Source organism: Phyllostomus hastatus, unplaced genomic scaffold, assembly GCF_019186645.2.
Source record: "Phyllostomus hastatus isolate PE091 unplaced genomic scaffold, TTU_PhHast_1.1 phas_contig_209, whole genome shotgun sequence".
Taxonomy (NCBI): domain Eukaryota; kingdom Metazoa; phylum Chordata; class Mammalia; order Chiroptera; family Phyllostomidae; genus Phyllostomus; species Phyllostomus hastatus.
This window is the reverse complement of record NW_025333735.1, coordinates 18,571,169-18,593,756: the sequence shown is the minus strand read 5'-3', so window position 1 is coordinate 18,593,756 and position 22,588 is coordinate 18,571,169. Positions and strand designations below refer to the sequence as shown.

The 22,588-nt window shown below is 36.1% G+C and overlaps 2 protein-coding genes across 2 annotated transcripts in view; both read right to left on the bottom strand.

Annotated features, from left to right (window-relative positions):
- Positions 1–3,955: 3,955 nt before the first annotated feature.
- INSL5 (insulin like 5) lies at positions 3,956–6,673 on the bottom strand. The gene is made up of 2 exons (XM_045835561.1): positions 6,439–6,673; positions 3,956–4,459 (listed from the first exon to the last, which is right to left on the bottom strand). The coding sequence occupies exons 1-2, from the start codon at positions 6,611–6,613 to the stop codon at positions 4,227–4,229; spliced, it is 408 nt and encodes a 135-aa protein (XP_045691517.1). The 5' UTR covers positions 6,614–6,673; the 3' UTR covers positions 3,956–4,226.
- Positions 6,674–13,262: 6,589 nt separating this feature from the next.
- DNAI4 (dynein axonemal intermediate chain 4) overlaps positions 13,263–22,588 on the bottom strand; it is a 73,371-nt gene continuing 64,045 nt past the window's right edge. The window contains exons 14-17 of the mRNA XM_045835515.1: positions 22,257–22,355; positions 21,374–21,600; positions 19,116–19,272; positions 13,263–13,555 (exon numbers count right to left, since the gene is read on the bottom strand). Coding sequence (XP_045691471.1) covers positions 13,505–13,555; positions 19,116–19,272; positions 21,374–21,600; positions 22,257–22,355 — 534 coding nt within the window. The 3' untranslated portion in view covers positions 13,263–13,504. The remainder of the gene's footprint in view (positions 13,556–19,115; positions 19,273–21,373; positions 21,601–22,256; positions 22,356–22,588) is intronic.

The window sequence follows — 22,588 nt, the reverse complement described above, 5'->3', positions numbered from 1 at the left end:
GATCTGAGAAGATGGTGGGTATGTACCCTAAGAGACCTTCTTACCTTTCCTTTCAAGCCAGCCTTCTTATGGGGAGGAAAAAGTATAGGTAAGAGATTTGGAATTCAAGGTAAAAAAAAAAGTGTAGGTAATGGATTTAAAATTCAGGAAAGAGGTTAATCAGATAAACAATGCAGTCCAGCATGTCCCTAACATTTTTTCATCCACTGACCAGTAATTGTCTTTATCCGTGTCCTGTGTCCTGGGAGGTGGATTGTCCTTCCCAGGAACGCAATGGCTCAGATACCACCTTGATTGCTTAAGGTCTCTTCTGGAACACAAAGGTCAATCGCTTGTGGTCTCCTGGAGTCAGAGGATGGGGGCCGAGCCTTCAGTTCCTGAAACAAAAGCTTTTTACTTGCATTAACTACTAGGCTTATTAACTATTACCTTAAACTAAAATTTTCCAACTCTTGAGTACCACCTCAGATTGAGGCTTAAATATGTTAAGTATCTGATTAAAGTTTCCTGTAATGTCTTCTCAGTTTCTTTCCTCACCTGTTTCATGATGGCACACACTTTTTTTTTAATTTTAGCGTAGGATATAACTTAAAACTCATGGTTACCCACCCAACCCTGGGCTACTTTCCCCTAGTTAGCAAAGTGAGGAACCAGTATAAGCAGTATGGGAGCACTAAGCTTCAATTTCCGTTTGTAATAGGAAAAGTGAAAGTTGTTGCTTCCACAAACAAAGATGAGAATGGATGGTCTAACAATCAAAAAGAATGAATACCCAGCCTGATTTGTGCAGGGGGTGCTGGGAAATAATTTTAAAATTCATATAAGAAATATTAAGCTTAGAAAGTCTTTTTTTATTTTAAAACTAAAAACAAGTAAATATTGATAATTATAAAAATACATTATCTTTATATTTTCCTTTTAGGAAATATATTTTATAACAAGAAATTTACTTTAGCAAGACAGTTAAAACTTTTGAAAAACAGCCAATTTGCATCTAGTTCATAAACACATTCAAAGCCTTTTAAGGACCTTTAAAAGCTGGGTCAACCTGAGGAAGTTTAAGTGTTCTTAAGCACATGTCAGCAAAATATAAAGGGCCATTTAGTAACCATTTTTAGCTCTGTAGACCATGAGGTCTCTGCCACAACTTTTCAGCTCTGGCCTTGAAGTGATGGGGGACCTGAAGAGTTAAAAATTTTAAGTTTTAGTTATACTTGATAAGTTTAGTGATTAATGCACATTGAAAGATGTTGTTCCAGGAACTGGAATGCATGACCGGACCCACCCTGACTCCAGGAGGCCTGCAAGCAATTCAGCCTTTGTGCTTCGGGAGGAATGCAGGAGGTCCAGACGGTATCTGAGCCATGTGCTCCAGGGAGAGAACATCCAGTGACCAGGATGCAGAATAAGTGGTCAGCAGCTGAAGGATGCTAGGAAAATTGCTGGTGTGCAGCTTTTATCGGATTGAACTTTTTCCCTGAATTCCAAACCCCTTTCCTACTTTCCTCTGAATTCCAAATCCCTTAACTACTCTTCTCCTTATAAAGATGGTCAGCTTGAGATGAGATGTGAAGATGGTTTTTGAGGGTGCACAACCCACCATCTTCTCAGATCACTGGCATCTGAATAATGTGCCCACAAAGATTCAATTCTTGTCTCTACTTATTGGTTCCAGCAGCACAAATACTGACCTTTCCTGTTTCAGAAGCACAAAAGCAGCCATGGACATAAACAACCAAGTAAGTGTGGCCACATTCCAGTAAAAACTAAAAAGTTATGCACTTGATTGTATGTATAGTACACCGCACTGAAGTTTTTAAAAAGTCACCAAGCAAAATATACTATTTGTTTTTTTCTTCCAAATTTCTGAAGAATAGACAATACCTTCATTTCATGAAGTTAGATTAATCTTCCCTGCCAAACATAGAGCGATCAATTTTTCTTGTGAACACAGACGTAAAAATTCCAAATAAAATATTAACAATTCAGTCATTCTGAGTACTAAAAAATATTACACTGTGATTAAGTAGATTTATTTTGAGAATGCAGAGAAATTTCAACATAAGAAAGACTATCTACATAATTCTTCACCTTATCAAAAGAAAAAAGTATCACGATAAAGTTGAATAGGTATTTGATAAATTCAGAAGCAATTGATAATAAAATAAGTTAGTAAGCAATATGTAATAGAATAAAACTCTTTAGATGACTGAGAATATCATATACATATATAATGTAAGACTATTTTATTATTTTATCTATTTATATTTTCATCATGATATACATTCATGGTTTTGTAATATCATACACTGATCATTTGGAAAATTTTGGTTCACTAAGTTATGCAGAGCTTACAAATGCTAACACATTTCATTACACAATATCAAATTCATTAATATCACTATTGATGTTCATGTCAGTGAATAAACATTTCCCAAAATTTCTCATGAGCCTGACTTTTACCATCAGCAACAAATACTGTCAGTAGTTTCTTTTGAAGTTACAGGCTCATTTTTGTGTATTTTCAAATCTTGTTTGGTTTAATTTCAAATACCCAAATCTAACTAATCTCAGTTTTTCGGTCTTTCTTCAAAGCAAAATAATGGCGTTTCATGGGAAAAACAGCCAGTTGGAAGCTTACAATTCTACCGCACAAGTGCTTTTGCTTGAGACAACCATCAGGCTGCAAAAGTGCTTCATTCAGTCTTCCATTTCCCCACCCAGAATATTGAAAGGGTTGAAATTTAATATAATTAATTATACTGCCTCATCAAAAGACATTCTTCAGTGAAAGTAACTTTATGAAAGAGTGCATGGTCATAACAAACACATTGACTGCCAGCACAGTTTGACGTGACAGCTTTATTCATGCAGAGCAGCCTGAGTTTGGATCCAATTACGCCATCTCCTTAGCTGTGTGACTCGGGTCAGGTTTACTGAATTCCACGGTGCCACGGTGCCTCCCTCTGTCTCCTCATCTACAAAACAGGGATGAAGCACTACCCCCCGCCCCCCCCCCCCAGGTTTCCTGAAACAAACACCGGAAGTAAAGTGTTTAAATGCTATGCACAATGTCTTGACACAGTTTAAGAACCCAGTATGTAGTAGATGGATTTTAAATACACAAACTATAGTATGGATAAGAACAACACTTTAGATGGACAGAGTATGACTAATGCCTGCAACCCACTGAGGAGCTGACTCTCAGAGTTAGAGATGAAAACAGTTCTGTGAAAACATCTAATTGCATCACAATGACCCGACAATCTAGGTCTTAGTTTCTTTACTTGCAGAATGAGAATAGAATATCTTTTTTTTAAATTAGATGTGCTATATATATATTTTTTAAAGATTTTATTTATTTATTTTTAGAGAGGGAAGAGAGGGAGGGGGCGGGGAGAGAGAGAGAGAGAGAGAGAGAGAACATCAATGTGCGGTTGCTGGGGGTTATGGCCTGCAACCCAGGAATGTACCCTGGCTGGGAATCGAACGTGGGACACTTTGGTTCCCAGCCCACGCTCAATCCACTGAGCTACGCCAGCCAGGGCTAGAATATCTTTTTATCTCAGCAGAAGGGAGGCAACGCCAAGGGGCACGGATTATAGGGAGCAGCGTATTATCAGACATTTTCTGGATTTTAGCTGTTTGTAGAAGCTGATCCATACATCTATGCCCCAAGCTATTCTCAAGTAGAATTTCAAATAGCTGCATTATATCAAGAACACTTATTTATTGAACACTAAGTGTCTTTGAGAAAAGCACTTTGTTTAGATTCTTATACCTGACAATAAATCAATGTTTTAATTTTCAATAGTAATATACAGTAACCCAAAAGTTAAGAGTGGATACTTATTTCTGTTAGATGAAATAACAGTTAATTTTCTTAGTTTTTTCTGCCATTAGCATTTTCTGCTATTTTTAAAATTCTAAAAGGTAAAAAAAAATCACATAAAGCTTTGTTTATGACATTTTTATTGCAATTTTATACAGCATTTGAAATTTCAAAGGATTAGTTAAAATTTGAGAAGAACAGTGCAGTAGTCTTAACAAAGAAAGAAAACAGACTTCAGCGTGGCTTTAACCATTCATGGACAACTTTTAAGAGAGGAAGATTGCCTATCCGAAAGCTGTTATTTAAATTACATAATGCAAGTGTACTGGGCAGCAAGATACTGGGATTAAACATGTGCTAAACCTCTGCCACCCCCTGGATATGTGCTCCTGTCTTAACAAAGAGCACTCAGGTCAGCCATGGAGCAGCCACTAGTGCAGCACAGAGTTTGTAAGTCTCGTCTTGACATCACTGAATGCTTCTTTGGGCCCCAAAGCCCTTCAGTGGGCAGCTGTCCCTGCTGAAGACTCTCCTGCCCCGCAGAATCCACCTTCAGAAGGTTTTGCGCTATGCTTTCCTCAGAAACCTGATGCTCTTTTGGAAGTTGGAAGTAGTTTTCCCTCTCAGCTGTATGGAAAAGAAAAAAAAAACTTTTTTAGAGGACCCTGACAAGGAAGGCAGCTACCAAGTTTTACTCTTGGGGAAATACATTGGATTTCTGAAAGAAAATTGAATCCTACACATCACTTAAAAAAACAAAACAAAACAGTGTTGGTTTGGTTTCAGAGAGATTAGACATTTGGGGGAGAATTTCCAGCCTCCTCATTTTACAGAGGAGGAAATATGAGTGCAGGGAGGAGAGACATATAGTGTCGCTCAGCTAGAGAGTAGCCAAGGCAAGGCTTGACTTCAGTTGTGCTGGCTACCTCTGCTCCACGACCAGCAAGCAGCCTCCAAAGATATTAGCTTAGCTACATGCTATAAACCAGAAATGCACAAATGCAAAAGCACTGCATAGATGCCCTGCAAAGCTGATCAGTAAGGGAGAGCAGATTTCAACCTCTGTGTCTGAAAATAAAAGTGGGGCTCCCTCTTTTCATCAGGGTGTTGTTCTCTCACTCCAACTTCGTTTAAACTTACTCGTACCTTAGCACACTGGCAAACACCACGAAAACTCATACGAATGAATGCTGATTGGTAAACCAGTAACTGATCAAACAAATAATATGAGGAAATATTCTGAAAGCCTGTAAAAGGCTAAATAAATAGTAAGTCAGTGGTGTTACAAAGAGATGGCCTCATACAGACACCAGTTCCACTGCTTTGTGTGTTTTGTAGATACAGAAATGTGCTTTTGCTAGTGTATTTGGATTTTCTAACCACAAATCTAGTAAATTATACTTACTCTCTTAAGAATAAAAAACCCTTATTTTTTTCTGTTAAAATCTAGTAACTCTGACCCTCTCACTATTAAAGTGGGGGTGGAAAGTTCATAATTTTTCAAGAAATTAGCTTATTAAAATATAAAAACAGTGGGTCATTTTAAAAACATATTTTTGTTTACCAAAGTCATTTTAAACTGAATGGAACCCTTCACAATCGTGTATGTGCTTGCAACATTTATTATTGAATTGTGTTTTCCTTTTTAACTTTCTATGATAAACAACAAAAACAATTGATTATTAAAATAAGATCGAGTAAATTCTGCCTCATGCTTTATATAAGATTAGCAGAGAGAATTCCAAGTTACTTGAATTGAAAATTCTAAGTTACTTGAATTGAAAAAATGAAGAACTGCAGAGTAGTCAGTCCCCTCACTATTTCTGAAACACATTAGGTTTGTTCCTACCTTCAAAATTCGGATCAGGTCATTCCTACTGCTAGAATTCCCACCAGAATTTCACTTCGCCCCACTCCTGGTATCTCCCCAAATGCTACACATCCTTCAGGGCCTCAGTCAAACCCCACTGAGCCCACAGTCCTGTCACATGTTACAACAGTCCACTGTCTTCTTCCCACCTGAGACACAGTGTGGAATAAAACAAAAACCTCAGCTCTGGAAGCCAGACAGACTTGGTGTGCTCCCTAGCCATGCGGTGTACGGCCTGGGTGAACAGTTTCGTCCTCGGTGAAACGGTAAATGGTGGTAACAGTACTTACTTCACAGACTTCTTATCAGAAGGCTGAATGAAATGTTGCCCATGAAACTCTCCGACACTTTATAGGTGCTCAATAACAGATTCTCTCCTTCCATCCTTAATTTAGACTTGCCTGAATTCCAACTAATTGCCCATGTGTGGGAATCTTGCTACTCTGACACTGCCCTTGAAACCACATACTTCCCTCTGTCCCCGTCGCACCTGCCATAGATGCTGAGAACATCGAAGAAGTTATTCAATCAAATGATCTTTAAACTGGAGACAAAAAAAAAAGTCTTTATTTTTTGAAAGGTAGCCAGCTCATCTCTTTTCCAAGACAAGCTCAGTTTATTTTGATAATTATAACCCCCTAAATTGACATAAAAGTGGCTTAGCAGTAATTAGAGGAACAGGTACTAAAAGAAGCCTGAAAAAAATGAACAAAGGAGTCATGTGAGTTCATGTTACCTTGCTGGACTTGAGGGATCCCTTCCAGGTACCTTCTCCACCTGGAGCTAGCGCAGATGTAGACGACTGTTCTCACGTACTCGCGCCCACAGAGCTTCACAGACTTCGCACTTGTCACTTCGGAGGTGGCAAGTAGGACAGAGAATAGAAATAAAGTGAAAATGGAGGCCTTCATTTTGCTGAGGATCAAATGAGAATCTAATACGTTGAATATGGCCAAATCAAGTCTGAAGTTACCTTCATACTGTTGTCCAATTTATACTAACATTCTTGACATTTTATTGGTCAGAACCTCATTTTAACAATATTTGCTAAGAATATAATCTACACCAGGAAGTTTTCATCATGTGTTTTTATGATGATTGCTAGTTATTCAGTCACTTCTGAACGCCATCCCTTCACATCGCTGCATCTGTGAGACAATAATGGAACACTATATAGGGAGACATCATGGAAAACTCATAGGCTTTGGAAGCAGCCAACATAAATTTCAATGTCAGCCTTGCCACTTACCTAGTGACATAAGCAAGTTTTAAACTCTTTAAACCTCAGTAACAGTATCTCTAGAATGGAAAACCTGTGTCATAAGGGTTTTATGAGTATTGAGATCTACATTTACATCAAAGCAATGAGACAGTAAACTTAAAAATTTAGGTTCTCGTGTTTTGCATTTGAATCTCAGTTCTCCACTTACCAGATCTACAATCTTAATCAAAATATATAACTTCCCCAAGAAGCCTTCTCTGTACAATTGTGCTGATAATGTAACTACTTTCTAGAGTTGATGAGATCATGTGTGTCCTGCTTGACAAAATAAAGTCAGTAATTGATTATCTTCTTCCCTCATGATTGGTATGGACTAGAAAAGATAACTTTCCCTTAGAATACAGGAGAGTTTCTCTGACTAGACTCTTACTATCTTTCATTCTGTGGCTTAATAGAAAGATAGAGCCATAAATTCTCCAAATGACCAGAAATGTCTCTTCTGGTCAACATTCTGAAGCACTAGTTCTTGCAGAGTTCTTACCCAAACTGAGAATGCTGGAGTTTAGAACTTAAAGAACTGTGGACTCACTTTTTAGCAAATTGAACAAGTACTTGTTTAGTTAATTCTGTTGATTCCTTCCTTGTCTGTATGTAACCTTGGGTTGAAATGGTCTCACCCATACTTCTTGTGACATTGTTGTTTTTCTGTGGAGAAGCCTTGTACAGGTTTTAGATGCTATCAAACTCTAAAAGGTTGAGCCAAAAACACCTCACACATTTTTGAAAGTTCACATTCGTTCTCTGTAGGCCTTCGAGCATGCTGTTTTTTTCACCTGAAACTCCTTTTCCTCTTCTCCTTAAAACTAGTTCACTTCTAGTCTACGAATATCTGTAGAATGGATGTTAAAATACCATTTACCTAGATACCTTTTTGCAAAATTTTACAGATAGAGCTCTCTTACCTTTCAATTTAGTAATTTTTTTAAATGCCCTATCAAAAAAACTGCCTCTCTTCCTCCCTCCCTTCCACTCTGTCTAAAAATAAATAAGCCAAATCTTTAAAAGATAAAAAAAGTTAAAAATATAAAATGCCCTATCAGTAAGAATTAAAATGAGCAGCTAAAAATTTTCTTAAAAATAATCTTAGGAAAGGATAATACATATTTACAGCTTTATTTTGTATGGACAGGGAAGTTGTTTTCTTTTTATGTTTCCACTGTTGTTTTGTGCTTTAAAAAATTGATAAAACAATACATAATTGAAATATGTACAATAATTTGGAAAATTCTGTACAAGTTTTATCAGTGAGCTGTGATGTTGGATCCCTGAAACATCCTGGGATGCTTTGTTCTTCCTGTTATGATAGCACCATATCTTTGAATAGTTGACTTATTCAAGTACATTTTTCATGAGTTGTTCTGGATGTCACATAAATGTTTCATCAACTTCAAAGAAGTAGTGCTCATTTTTGTCAGATTCATAACTGTCTTTTATATGTTCCAACTTAATGGACATGTCCTGCCTTCTGTTTAATCCAGGAATTAGTTTCATGTCAACTGTCAGCCTTTCAGTTTTATTACCCATTGAGTATGCCAATCTAAGCAAAAGAAGGTTTATAGCCTAGTAAATGTTCTATGGATTTAAGGGTAGCTTTAAACATTGTACTAAATCCTGAACAAACATGACACAAAGCCCAAATGTTGTACAAAGGAACAAATGCAGCCGGTAGCACAGTCAGTATCTCCCGTGAGAGGAGTGGGGCCTTAGCAAGGAGCCAACCAGCTACAAAGAGCAAAGAGATTCTCAGATGAAAAAATGGGGATGCAATCTGGGATGATGAGAGGAGGACTACCATTCCTGAGTGTCTACGCCGTGCCAGGCATTCTGCTGAGTGCTTTACATTGGAGGTAGATTGTGCCCTGAACAGTCAGTGGAAACACAATCTTACAAAGCAGCAACAATACTCCCTTAAAGAGAGTGACCGTATATCTGTGTTTAGTTATTGTCGAGGGGGCAGAGCTGATTTTTATATTGTTATGAAACAAAGAAAGCTGTAACCTATGTCTAGCAACTTTCAAAGCTAATTTTATGTTCTATATGTATTTCACAGTTAAACATTTTTGCCCTATGTAATAGTAAGATATTTTGTTAGGAGATGGGGGAAATAATTTTTAAAATATTAGATCATGTTACAAGATGGGGCAAGCACAAAGCCATCAATTCTCCCATTAATTTGATAATTCAGTCAACAAATACCTGTTGCAATAAACCCTATACAGAGGTATTGTTCGAGGTGTTGGAGATACAGTGGGGAGCAAGACATGCAGTCCCTCCCCTTTAGGAGCTTTCATAGTCCAGGGGATGAGGCTGACACTAAGCGAATCACACACAAATACTTGCACAGTAAGTATGAATCTCGATTTTAAAACTCGAGTATCCAACTGGAAATATATTTTCTATAGTTCAGTTTCTAGGTCCAAGTCTTCATTCCACCCAGCTGGTGAAACAAACAATATGCAAAAAAAAAGTTAATGTTAGTCTCAGAATTGGTTTCCTTCCCTTGACCAGGACAGAATTCTAGTATCTTATTCTATCTTTAAAAGTTGCTTCTTCAAACTGATGGTTGCCAGATGTGAGAGGACTTGTGGGGCTGGATGAAAAAGGTGAAGGGATTAACAAGTACGAACTGGCAGTCACAAAATAGTCACTGGGATGTAAAGCACAGCATAGGGAAAATAGTCAATAATATTGTAGTAATTATGTGTGGTGTTGGGTGCATACTAGACTTATTGGAGGGATCACCTTGTAAGTCATATAAAAGTCTAACCACTACTGTATCACTGAAACTAATATAATATGAATGTCAACTGTAGTGGGAACAAAATTAATAAATAAATACATAAAAGTTCCTTCTCCCTGGGTAATTATCATCATCAACATCCTCAGCTGCCTGGCTTTTTCAGCTCCAGCGTTTTTGCTGATTCTACACTTCATTCACTGCACAGTGAATGATTTTTTGAGTTGCCTATGGTCCCTCCTAGGTCTCACTACTTCCCAAACACTGCTGTTTAGAAGCAGGATGTAGGTCTACTCTGTGTATCCACAGGCTTCCACCTGCCCCAGCCCTGCAGAAACTTCACATTCCCCTTCATGTTTAAGATACTTGGAGCAAAGTTAGACTGGCCAGGTGGCAGGTCCTGTAGGAGGGAGCTCACGAAGGGCTCTTTTGAGAAGATGGGATATGAACTGAGATCTGAAGAGTGAGTGAAGAACGGACATGTTGAAAGGAAGAAGGGGTGGGGAGGAGAGTGTTCCCGACAGAAAGGATACATGAAGCCAGTGTGATAAGCAGGAAAAACCTGAGAAAAACTAAGTTCCAACCATTACCATTTAGGAATAAAATCTTAATTATAGGAGGATATATACTCCTGTGTTTTGATATATGAGACCACAGCAAACTTCACAGACATTAACCATTTATTACACAATAGGGGAAAATGTATAAAAAACTAAACCCTTGAATTTGAGTTCAAGCCTGACCAATACCAGATGTATGGTCTTTCATATGTTATATCGCCTCCTTAAGTCTTAATTGTGTCATCTGGAAAGTGCAGATTAGGATAATATTAAAACCACTTGCCCCACTTGTCTCATAGAATTGCTCTAAGGGTGGATAGACATGGAAGTGTTTTCCAAACTGTGGAGAATTTTAATGTATACATTATTACCAGTGCATTGATACCTGAATCTATTCACAATATAATTCAACACTTTCTTGTAGAGAGACTTACTGAGACAAATGGCAAACATTAAGTGTTCCACTTCTCATTTATAACTGTCTGTATCCACATACAGTGAACTAAATGAACACACTAAATATGACCCACAATCATACAGTGGTGAGCACAATCTTTCTTCCCTACAGCAGTTGGAAGAGCAGCTAATAATTTACTCTCGGACAATAATCTAAGTTCTGGATGAGAGATACCTGACAGAGAATGACTGAATGAAGTAATGACTACCTACCATGAAACGGGAGCCTGAAGATAGCCCAGCAACACTCCTTCCTTATCTCCCCAGCCAGCCCACTGGAATTTTGGGTGCACATGTGTGTACGTGTTAGGGACAAATGAGAGAGCTAACAGCTGAGCAGAATTCTCATTCAATTCTTAAAATTTTATGGTAAATTCCACATCATATGTCATCAAGAACATGCAAATTAAAACAATGAGATACTACTACATACCTCTTAGAATGGCCAAAATTCGGAACACTGACAATCCCAAAGCTGATGAGGATGTGGTGCAACAGGAACTCTCATTTATTGCTGATGGAAATGCAAATTGGTACAGCCACTTTGGAAGACAGTTTTGGGGTTTCTTACAAAACCAAACATACTCTTACTGATGTCCAGCAACCCTGCTGTTATTTTCTCAAAGGAGTTGAAAACATTCAACTCCTCTACATGGATAGCAACTTTATTAATAATTGCCAAAATTTGAAAACAACCAATATATCCTTCAGTAGGTGAATGACAATTAATTGCAGTACATTCAGACAGTGGAATGTTACTCAGCACTAAAACACAATGACCTATAAAGCCAAGACAGACATGAAAGAAACTTAAATGCAGGTTACTAAGTGAAAGAAGACAATCTGAAAGGCTACATTCTGTATGATCCTTATTATATGACTTTCTGGAAAACACAAAACTATGGAGGCAATAACAGATCAGTGGTTGAATGCCAGGCAGGAGAGGGGAGGGATGAATAGACAGAGCACAGATGATTTTTAGGGCAGTAAAAATACTCTATATAATACTGTAATGATGGATATATGTCATTATACATTTGTTCAAACCTATATAATGTACAACACTAAGAGTGAACCCTAATGTAAGCCATGGACTTTGGGTGATTATCATGTCAGTGTAATTTCATCAATTATAACAAACACCCCTCTCTGGTGAGTGATGTTGATAATGGGGCAAGCTGTACATTTGCTGGGGCAGGGGGTATCTCTGTACCTCCTTTTCAGTTGTATTATAAACCTAAAATTGATTTAAAAAATGAAGTCTTAATTTTTTAAAAAAATTTTATAGTAAGTAGAATTTACTAGTGAGAATCCAAAGCCAGCCTAGAAAGCTAGCAAAATAATACCTTCTGCAATTTCTGTAACTCTCAGGTTAAAATCTGAAAGTAAAAATTTGACGCTGATCTAAAAGTAAGGGAGAGTCTACAAGATCAGGGTTGAGAAAGGTGGGATGGAATAATGTTAGTCCTTCAGGATCCAAGAAGCATAAAATAGCTTTATTTTTTCATTTAGGCTTGATGAGCAATGAGAGGAGAATATGTGAAAAAATTTTAAAGATCAAAAATACATAATGAAAAGAAACAATTTTTTCAATGAAATCGGGTTTTTATTTTATTGCACAAAGTGTTAGGGAAAGCCCAACCTTTACAGAAAGACAAGAGGAGGCACCCCCATGACTTACACCAGTGGAAGATTTATCTTCCTTATAACCTGACCTAAGCTCTCAGCCCACCTAAAATTGTGTTGCTTTTGTTTACAGGATGGCTCCAAAGCAATGGTCATTTTGAAGAAATTGATATTTGTAAAAGATAGTTCCCACCATTGCATGCATTCTGTTTTTAATATATACATTTTTCTGAGAGTTTAGTGAGCTTTAAATGCCTTATCCTGTCCTCTTCATAGGCCATACCATCCTAGAGCCTCGGTTAACAAAACCCAGGACTTGTTAAAGCAGCAGGGAACAGACTGTCGGCAATCTATATTTAGAGGAGCTACTGACTCCCACTCCTTCTATTTCCACAAGTTTGCCCTAGAACCCATTATAAAATAACACCCTGATGCAAACTACGAGTATAGATCGGGAACTCTCTGTTTTCTCCATGGGCCCACTTAAGTCTGGGCTTGAAACCCAGAGCAAATTCTGGGTGTGCAGAGGGGGGTGCCCTGATATGTCCCAGACTAACTCTTCTCACTGAATTGGGAGTCTCATGCCTGCTGGTCAAACAGTGCACTTCAGATATTTGCTGTCATGTCTTTTGTTTGTCCAATAATCTAATGAAGTTCTATAACTGCAGCTCTCAGATCTAGGAGGACATAATTTGATTTAAAGTTGAGTATGAGAATCCAATATTCTCAAAATACTAACACCTGCATAATTGACATATCAATTTAAGTGTATGAAATTTTGTCTTAACAGAGATTTTTATTTAAGTAATTGTAATAATTTCCAAGCTTTTCTTTTAAGGAATAATAACTTTCTAACATACTTAGACATGTATGTGACTTGGGATATGATCAAGAAATAGAGTAGAAGTACCATTCAAAAATTAATACCAACAATACCCTTAAAACTGGCTTAGAAAAACTCATCACAGATCTCTGAAATAAAAGTTAATTAAATTTACATTAAATTTAAACAGAGGCTATACATTAAACATTGTTTTTAAAATCAAAATTCCAGGTCATTACATCCAAATCAGACTACTGGGTATTAAACACTTTCTTTTTTTAAAACAATAACAAGAAAAGGTGTATCGGTAATGACGAATTATCCTGGTTGGTTTGAACTGGGTCCGAGCAAAGTATCTATCATATCTCTCTGAAAAGAAAAAAAGTCACACAGTTACAATGCAATAAAATACAAGTTGAGAGATAAAGTGGTTTTTAAAATGTCATTACAAATTTATGTTAGCGATACATGTGTAAAAGACATCCAATAAGATTGTAAAAAGGAAACACAACCAGGTAAGTTCAAATAACAGTTACTTCCTAGTATAAACCTGTTCTTTCCTTTGAAAGACTCTTTTACTGAAATTTGATTAAACAGTTTTACAAGAATTCAGTAAAGAAACAATTTTAGCAGCTCCTGTTTAACTTAATGCATAAACCTGAGTTTTCTCATCTGTAAACTAACTTTTAATCCTATTAATATCTTAGGCTTTTCCATGATCTGTAGTACTTGTTTTAGAGAGAGTAAAATGTCTGAATTTCTATGTGGATTTTGTGTTACACTTAATAATAATGATCTTTGTACGGAAGGAGTAAATGATCACATGTAAGAGGGTGAAACTAAAGATGGGAGGTTATTTTTAATAACGATATAGTGAAGAAATGGCCATTGGATGCAGAAGATGGGAGATTTCTCAATCACATAGTTAAGGTAATCCTGAGAAAATCACTTTCATCTAGGAATCTTAGTTTCTTTGAATGTATAATAGAAATATTTAACATACATTTCTAAATATTGTTATAAGAGCTGAATGAGCTAATGTATATGAAAGTGTTGTAAAACTCTAAAGAATGATAAACATTTTATGTAACATGTGTAAGTCAGTTTCTGCCCTATTTTAGCCTGTACTACAATTCTCCTTGGCACCTCGCCACCCTTCAAGTCCTGACCCTCCGAGTCAGTTGCCAGGCTGCTTCTCAACCCCATCTCTTTCTAGCTCAGTTTCACTTGGGCAAATATAATACATTACTACTGTAATTTGTTCACTGTTCTGTTCTTATTGCCCAAAACAGACCCTGCCATAGTGCATATTCAGTAAATATTTGTTGAAAGCATGGTCTACTTATTCTGCCTTCCGTGTCTCTCAGCATTAATTTATCGTGTGTGTATTTCTGTTTCTAAAACTCTATTTTGAAGATTTTACTTGCCTTTTATTTTTCCTTTAATTTAGAGGGGATAGGTAAAAACACCCAAAGTACATAGAAAAAGATGGCAAACGTTTGTATGCTGAAACATAAGAGTGGAAATTATATCCAGGAATAATTCTCTACAGGCTGCCCCCAAGAAAGGAGTTTCTTTGCGTAATGCCCCATTGAAATTAGCTTCTGCCAAAAGTTTAAACTATATTTCTGTGGACTTAGGCCCCCAGCACCAAACCTCATTTTGCCAGGAGAGGAGTTCATGTTTCAACAAACAAATGCTAATGTGGTGGTAAATCCTGTCGACAGCTAGCTACATTGCTTACTATAAAATTGCAAGGCTTGAACCCCCAGGTTCCTGTTCGTGCCAGGAACCAGACTGATGTTACACCTGCCCATGAACCTGATTTGATGGGATAGGGCTGGAGCTAATGTTCTGCATGTCACAGCGCAGTAATGTTCTGGTTTTTTGATCACATCAGGGAGGGGCCAGAGTTTCAGGAATCTTGTCCCTCAAAACCTCCACAACCCAAGAATCCTTCCCCTGCCCATTCTCTTGCCTTCCAACGCCACAAAGGGTGATAGGCGATGCAGAGATGAGGGGCAGCCCCTAAAACTGCTGTTGATCCTTTCTCCATGGGTTCCCCCAGTGAACCCTACTTCAGCACACTTACTGAATGTGCTGTCTGGTACTTTGCCTTTGTAAAATACTATCCGCTCCAAATCAACAAATGTCATCTTTGCCTTAGATACTTTATTATAAAAGATATAAAAACTTACTGATGAGGTTGAAGTTTCCTTTGTAACCCTCCCCAATCCTGTTCTTGAATCAGCATTCATTTTCCAGAGACAGCCTTTCCCATAAATTTGATATACATTTTCCTATAGACTAAAATCATAAGCCCTCCAAAATTTTGATTCACTCTTGGTTAGAATTAATGGGGAAATTATAGGTCATAATGTTACTTGAAAAGATATCTTGATAGAAAATAATGATTTGACATCAATTAGTCTGAGGTTTCAAATTACTGTTATATTGTGTTGGCCAAAACTCCATTTAATTTTTTCTTTTCTTTTTTTTTTTTTTAAGGAGCATTATTCTTTTTTTTTTTTAAGATTATTTATTTATTTATTTATTTATTTTTAGAGAGGGAAGGGAGGGAGATAGAGAGAGAGAGAGAGAGAGAAACATCAATGTGTGGTTGCTGGGGGTTCTGGTCTGCAACCCAGGAATGTACCCTGGCCGGGAATCGAACCTGGGACACTTTGGTTCCCAGCCCGCGCTCAATCCGCTGAGCTACGCCAGCCAGGGGCTAATTTTTTCCATAAAATATAACACACATCTTTCATTTTTATCAATAACTTCATTGATTTGGATATTTTGATTATGTTGACTACCTCCCACTATTGGCTTCAAATGGGTAGAGGCCAGGGGTGCTGCTAAACATTTTCCAATGGATAAAACAGTCCCACAACAAAGAATTATTTGGCCAAAATGTCAATAGTACCAAGAAACTTCACAAATCACTTCTGATGCATTTGATCAGTCACAGCATCTTCTCTTCATACTGAATAAATCTTTTTTGTGTGTTTCAGTTGTGTTTTTACCTTTCTTGAAAGTAATGCATAATACACAGAAAATGTTGCATATTTTCTTCCATCTTTAATATTAAAATGCCTGCACAAAAATTCCACCAATTTTGATGTCTTTTTTTAATGCACACTGATATGACAGCTGTCACAATACAATCTAACAAAATTGTTTTGAGTGAAGTCAGCTGGGTATTACTAGAACCATCTTACTGAAAAGGCTAAACAAATTTTTTGGCCAGCCCAAAAACAATTCAGAGATTATAATTCTCTGAAAAGCTAAGAAAAGAAAGAGGTATATGAGCTAAGCTCATGTTTGGCTGTAAGTAAAATAAAAACTGACTAATAGTTTGTTTAGTCTCCCAGAAATATAATCTTTCACCTTTAAAATACTATGACCAAAATTATAAAAAAAAACTTATTTGTATTAGGAAACTGTATTCATTTATTAATATATGGAATGTATTTGTTAACAGAAAATTTTGCTCACCAGCATTGAAGTCATTAGCAAATATATACCAGTTTGTCAAAATGTTGAAGAGATTTGCCAAAGAACATACATGTACAGCCCACAGACACAGACAATAGTGTGGAGAAGGCTGGGGCAGGGGACTGGGTGGAGGTGGCTGGGTGGAGGAGGAGAATGGGAGGCATCTATAATAGTGTCAACAGTAAAAATAAGAAACAAAAATGTTCAGACTCTGAGTTTAGTCTTCTTTCTGCTTGCATGGCAGACTGCTCAAAATAAAAGATGTCTCTAATTGATTCAAATCCAAACACAAAAATGAAACATTTTCTTCCACACGCCAATCTATATATTTACTAACTATAAATATGTCAGCTAAGAACAGTTTTAATTTTTGTGTTTAAATATCATCACATCAATCACAACATTCCTGAAATTTGCTTTTATCACTTAACACTATGTTTTTTAAGATTTATTCAAAATTTGTCATATTAACACATTGAAATAAATATTATTTCAACTTTTGTATTATAGTCACTCATGTGAATGTGCCGTATTTTATTTACCCACTTCTCCACTAAAGATCACTTAGGTTGTTTCCAATTTATCAGCATGGAAACAAAGCTGTTGTAAACAGTCTTTTCTCATTAGCACTCTTTCAGATGACCGACAGGTTGAACAAAGCTCTGGGAGGCATGTAGAAGCCAAACAGGTATCATTTAAACATCTATAAAGACAGCACTCCTACCAGACAGGAAAACTCTAGTAATTTAGAATTAATTACACAGTAAATAAATGAGAAATCAATGAAGTGATGCAGTCACAGGTGCAGGGTTGCAGACCTCTGTGCAAAGAGGGAGAATGCAAGTACCAGGTAACTAGACTCCAGGAGACATGGGCGTGGAGACCACCCCATGAGGAGGACACTGAGAAATGAACCTAAAACAGGCCTTGGCCTGGCAGCCAAGGTAGTTAGGAAAATCCCCTTCAACGTCCACAGTCAATAGGCATTTCAGCCAGTTGAGAAAATAATCTCCAAAATTCCTTAGTGTTTTACTTATTTCTTTATCAGGAAAACATAATTTTATCTTCAGAAGAATAAGAATTATATATGGAAATAATGCAGCAAATCAAACATAATTTTACTATTTTTTGTACTAATGAATTTTTTATATTTGGTATTTTAACTATTCATTGCATGTAAGACAATTTGTCATAATTAATTGTCTAACAAATAAATTTGTGATTTTAATTTAAATTTATCGATTTTTTCTCTTTTTATCTTAATTGTTGTTCAAGTACAGTTTTCTGCCTTTTACCCCATCCCAGCCCACTCCCCTGGTATTTATTTATTTAATATTTTTCAGTCAAATAAATGGTTATGGTTGCAGTAAAACTCCACCTCCTACTTGTGACCCAAATCTAATCAACACATCTGACTTCTCTGGCCACATTTCCCTCTGGTTGGATGCTTAAGTTGTTTTTTTCTTCTTTTTCACGTTTTCTTTTTTATCCCATCATAAATTATGCTATAATTAATTTCTTTGATTATCTCTATGGATATTTGTATAGGATGGAGTCCCAGAAGTGGACAGTCTTGGTTCATACTGATTAATTGCTCCCAAAGTTCTGCCAATTTCTATTTCAACCATCAGTGCAGTAGAGGACCTATCTTATCAACTGTTGGCCAGTATTGAGCAATCCCATTTAGAAAATCTTGATAAATTTGACATGTAAGAATGCTGTCACAATTTAATTTAATATAATACACTTTCATTTCTGTAATTATTAGTGAGGTTAAATTTTAAAGTATAATATTCCAGTCATTTTTTGTAAATGACATTTCTAATCATTTCCCACTCTTCTATTAGAGTCTTCGTATTTTTTCTTAACAATTTGTGAATATTTTAATATTTTAAAGAAACACATTTAAATGTAAGAAACAAAAACTTGAAAAGCCACTTTAAATAATGGACATTCATATTGCTTTGCTTTTCAAAGTTTTACAACACAGTTTTGGTATTTGAAGATTAGAGAAAGGTAATAAGATAATCCTAAACCAGTAGAAATAAATGCCTGTTCATTAGGAATGTTGGATAATATCTAAAAATACTATTTCTTGTAAAAGTCTTTGAGTATTTGCAGTAATATTTAACAATTATTTCTTCAGCTATATTGAATAGTTATTAAGCTCTAAATGTATACTGGGCACAATTTTAAGTTCTTTATATAACATTTATAATTATTATTTTCCACAAAATTATTATTCTTATTTCACAGATAGAGAATGTATGGCTCAAAGAAAATAAGTGTAGGACCAATACCTAGTCAGCAGCAATTCTTGGGACTGCCATCACACCTCACTTAAGATATAAGAAATGTAAATCCCTTGCACTATACAAAATTGCAACTAAATAAAATGAAATTACACAGACTTTTGACTTCTGAGTCTTACCCGGCCAGAATCCAAAGCAGTGGGTATATTTCTTAGTTCATACACAGCAACCTGTCCATCACTGTCTCCCACTAGAAGGCAATCTGTTTGTTTAGCGAAGAGAACAGTTGTGAACTTGATTCCAGGGTTGGCAACATTCACAATTAGAGGATCCAAACTGTAGTGAAATATTTTAGATGTAAATTCAGTTGCTGTTAATTTGTTTGTCATATATACAGACTAAGAAAAGTCTGATATATTTTTGGTGATCTCATGTAACAAAAACCAAAAGCTTCTTTAAGTGTTTTCAAAATCAAAATAAGTGTTTCTTACTCCTTATTCATCAAAACTTTCCATTTTAGCTAGATAAATTAAAGTAATTCACAATTAAGGTGTGAATTTACAAGTTGAAATCCTGTGATGGTTAATTTCATGTATTAACTCGGCTAGACCAGGGTACTCAGTTGTTTGCTCAAACACCCATCTACACGTGCTTACGAAGGTATTTTTAAAATATAATTAACAATTAAATCAGTAGCATTTGAACAAAGCAGTTTGCCCTACAGAATGTGGATGGGTAGGACTCATCCAATTTGTTGAAGGCCTTAAGAGAAAAGACTGAGCTCCCCGAAGTGGAGTGAAAGTCTGCCTCCCTTCTGCCTCCCGACTGCCTTCGGACTCTGCACTGCAGCACGGACTTCTGATGAACGTGCCAGACTGCCAGGCTGGTGGGCAGAGTTGGGACTTGGTGGGCACCACGACGATGGGCGCCAACTCCCGAAAATAAATATCAATCTCTTTCTGTCTCTTTCTCTTTCCCTCCCCCACCCTCTCCTTCCGCCTTCTCTTTATGGGTCTGTTTCCCTGACTAACACAATTCCTTAAATTATAAACTTATTTTAATAAAAGGATATTTTGGTTCAAATGAACTTCTGAAACATAAAACAATATTTTGAACAAGAGTTTTTCCTACTCTGGTCATCCAAAGCATCCATCAATGCCCTTAAAACACAAACAGAAGCAGCAACTTGAATATTCCTTCCACAGAAATGCTGTCTTAGAAGCTGCAAGTTTTATCGAAAAAATTAAAATCGGAGGTGGGATCATTTAAGTAGCCACTTTATACATTAGTCATCTCATACTCAAAAATAAATTGCTTTGTGATGTAATCCTTGATTTGTGGTACAAACTGTTTTATAGAACAAGACATACAAAATTTTAAAATTACTAAATTACTAACTCTTATGTAAAAAGTTTGCCATTAAGAATAAACTTATTGAATTTTACATTATTTATTTTAAACAAGAATTTTTTTCCTTGCCCCTTCTGCTAAAAACTGACTTAAAGATCTGTAATATTTTCCCATTGAAGCATTCATCATTAAACACTATTGCAGCATTACATAAACTTACATATTAAAAAGAATAAATGGGTGTACAGACTGACAGCTGTTAGAGGGGAGGGGGGAGGGGGCACTGGCTGGAAGAAGGTGAGGGGATTAGCCAAAGAACCCGAGTGCATCACCCACAGACACAGACAGCAGTGTGGTGATGGCCAGAGGGGAGCGGGGATGGGGGCTGGGTGGAGGCAGGCAGAGGGCGAAAATGCCGACATAGTGTCAGCAATAAAAGTAAAGTTAAAAAAAAGAATAGGTGGGTGCAAATGACACTCTACTAACTTTTGTGTAACATCTTAACTCAAAAATGTTAATTATATACATGCTCTTTGATATGTTTTGAAAGAAGATATGAGAATAAGTATATTTGTAAAAAATAATTATGTTGTTCCTTTTCTTTATCTTGTAGAAAAATATTTAGTTAAAAAAATTAACTGCCTCTGCATTCTTATATAAACCAGGCAATTAAAAAGAATTAGAGGTTTATGATATCATTCATCAGCCTGTCATCATTTGAGGAGATGAATAATATAACCTATTGCAGTTCAAATACTTTTAAAACCACATAAATTATTAATAGTAATATGGCACCCCAACATACATTTTTATTCTAAAAGGACTCTCACAAGTGTAAACTATCCTTGTTTAAAAGTAAATACAGGGTTGGGCAAAAGTAGGTTTACAGGTATGAGTACCCAAAACACAGTTTATTCTTATATTATTATATATTAATTATTGTACTATTTTCCATACGAACAACTGTAAATCTACTTTCTCCCGACCCTGAGCAGTTCCATCTGACCAATGTTCAAACTATCAGGTATCATTTAGTTTGAACTGCTGCTACTAGAAATATCCCTAAAAAAAAAATACTAACACTTACGTGCTGGTGCGAAGGTCCCAAATCTCCACTCTGCTCTCATTCGCAGCTGCAAATATATAGGATGATTTTGGAGACCAGGCAACATCATAAACAACATGAGTAGTTGGATAAAAACTCAAAAATGGCTTGGGATTTTCCTGTTGCCATATAATAACACCCCAGTCGGCAGAACAGCTTAAGAATACATCATGACAAAATGGATTCCATGCTATTTTATACACTGGACCCTTAAATTAAAAATAAATTAAAACACATAGGTAGAGAGTATTTAATATCGGACACTTTAAACTTCACCAACAAATTTAAAATGCTAAGATTTCTAGAAGATTTATCCACCATGCATTATTATGTGGGTATTATTTTAGCTGAGAGTAAGCTCATAAATGGAATCTTTTCTAAATTATGCCATACAGAAATATAAAAATATAGTTGACATAATACTCACTAAATATTAATACATATTATACACATTTACTTTAAATATAAGGTGTATTAAGAAAAAACAGAAATGAAGAAAACCTGAAACAATCAAAAAAGATATGAAGAATAGGTATATGCAAGAGAGTATTTTACTTTGGGATTAGTATGTTATCATAAGCAAAGTCTTTCAAATAAATAAAAAATGTCAACAAATAAACAATAAGTCAGCAAATAAAAAATATGACTTCCATAATGTGCAAAAAGAAATCGAGGATATCTGGAAGCCAAATCAAATGCCCCATGCATTATTATTGGTGGTTTCCATGTAAGAGAGCAGGGAGTTGGCATTTTTAAATCTGAAGCTGTAAATGTACTGCATATTAAAAATACTATGTATAATGATATTATTGTTTCAGAAACATTACAAGGTAAATTTTTCTGTGCTTATTATAATTAAACTAACCTTATGTCCTCTGTAGGTATCTAGGTATTGTTCATTGTATGAACAAGAGCACTTGTGGATATGACCTTCTTCAGTGCCAGCCAAATAGATATTTGTGTCCTACAACACAAAAAATAAAAATGCACTGGATTGTGATATATTAGTAAATTGCTATGTAGAAGATTAGAACATTCAAGATGTTATAACCAACTGAAGAACCCAAACTAGAAATACTATCTTAAAGATAACTGTTGTCATCTTTTGATCATGATTTTACAGTAATTAAACTACCTGAAGGCCTACTGTGGAAAGAAAATACAGATTTGTTCTTTGCTGCAACAGAGGACAGAACT

Coding starts and splice junctions, on each gene's coding strand:
- INSL5 (XM_045835561.1), bottom strand. CDS start 6,613: ATGAAGGCCTCCATTTTCACTTTATTTCTATTCTCTGTCCTACTTGCC. Junction 4,460..6,438: donor GATCCCTCAAGTCCAGCAAG/GTAACATGAACT, acceptor TTTTCCATACAG/CTGAGAGGGAAAACTACTTC.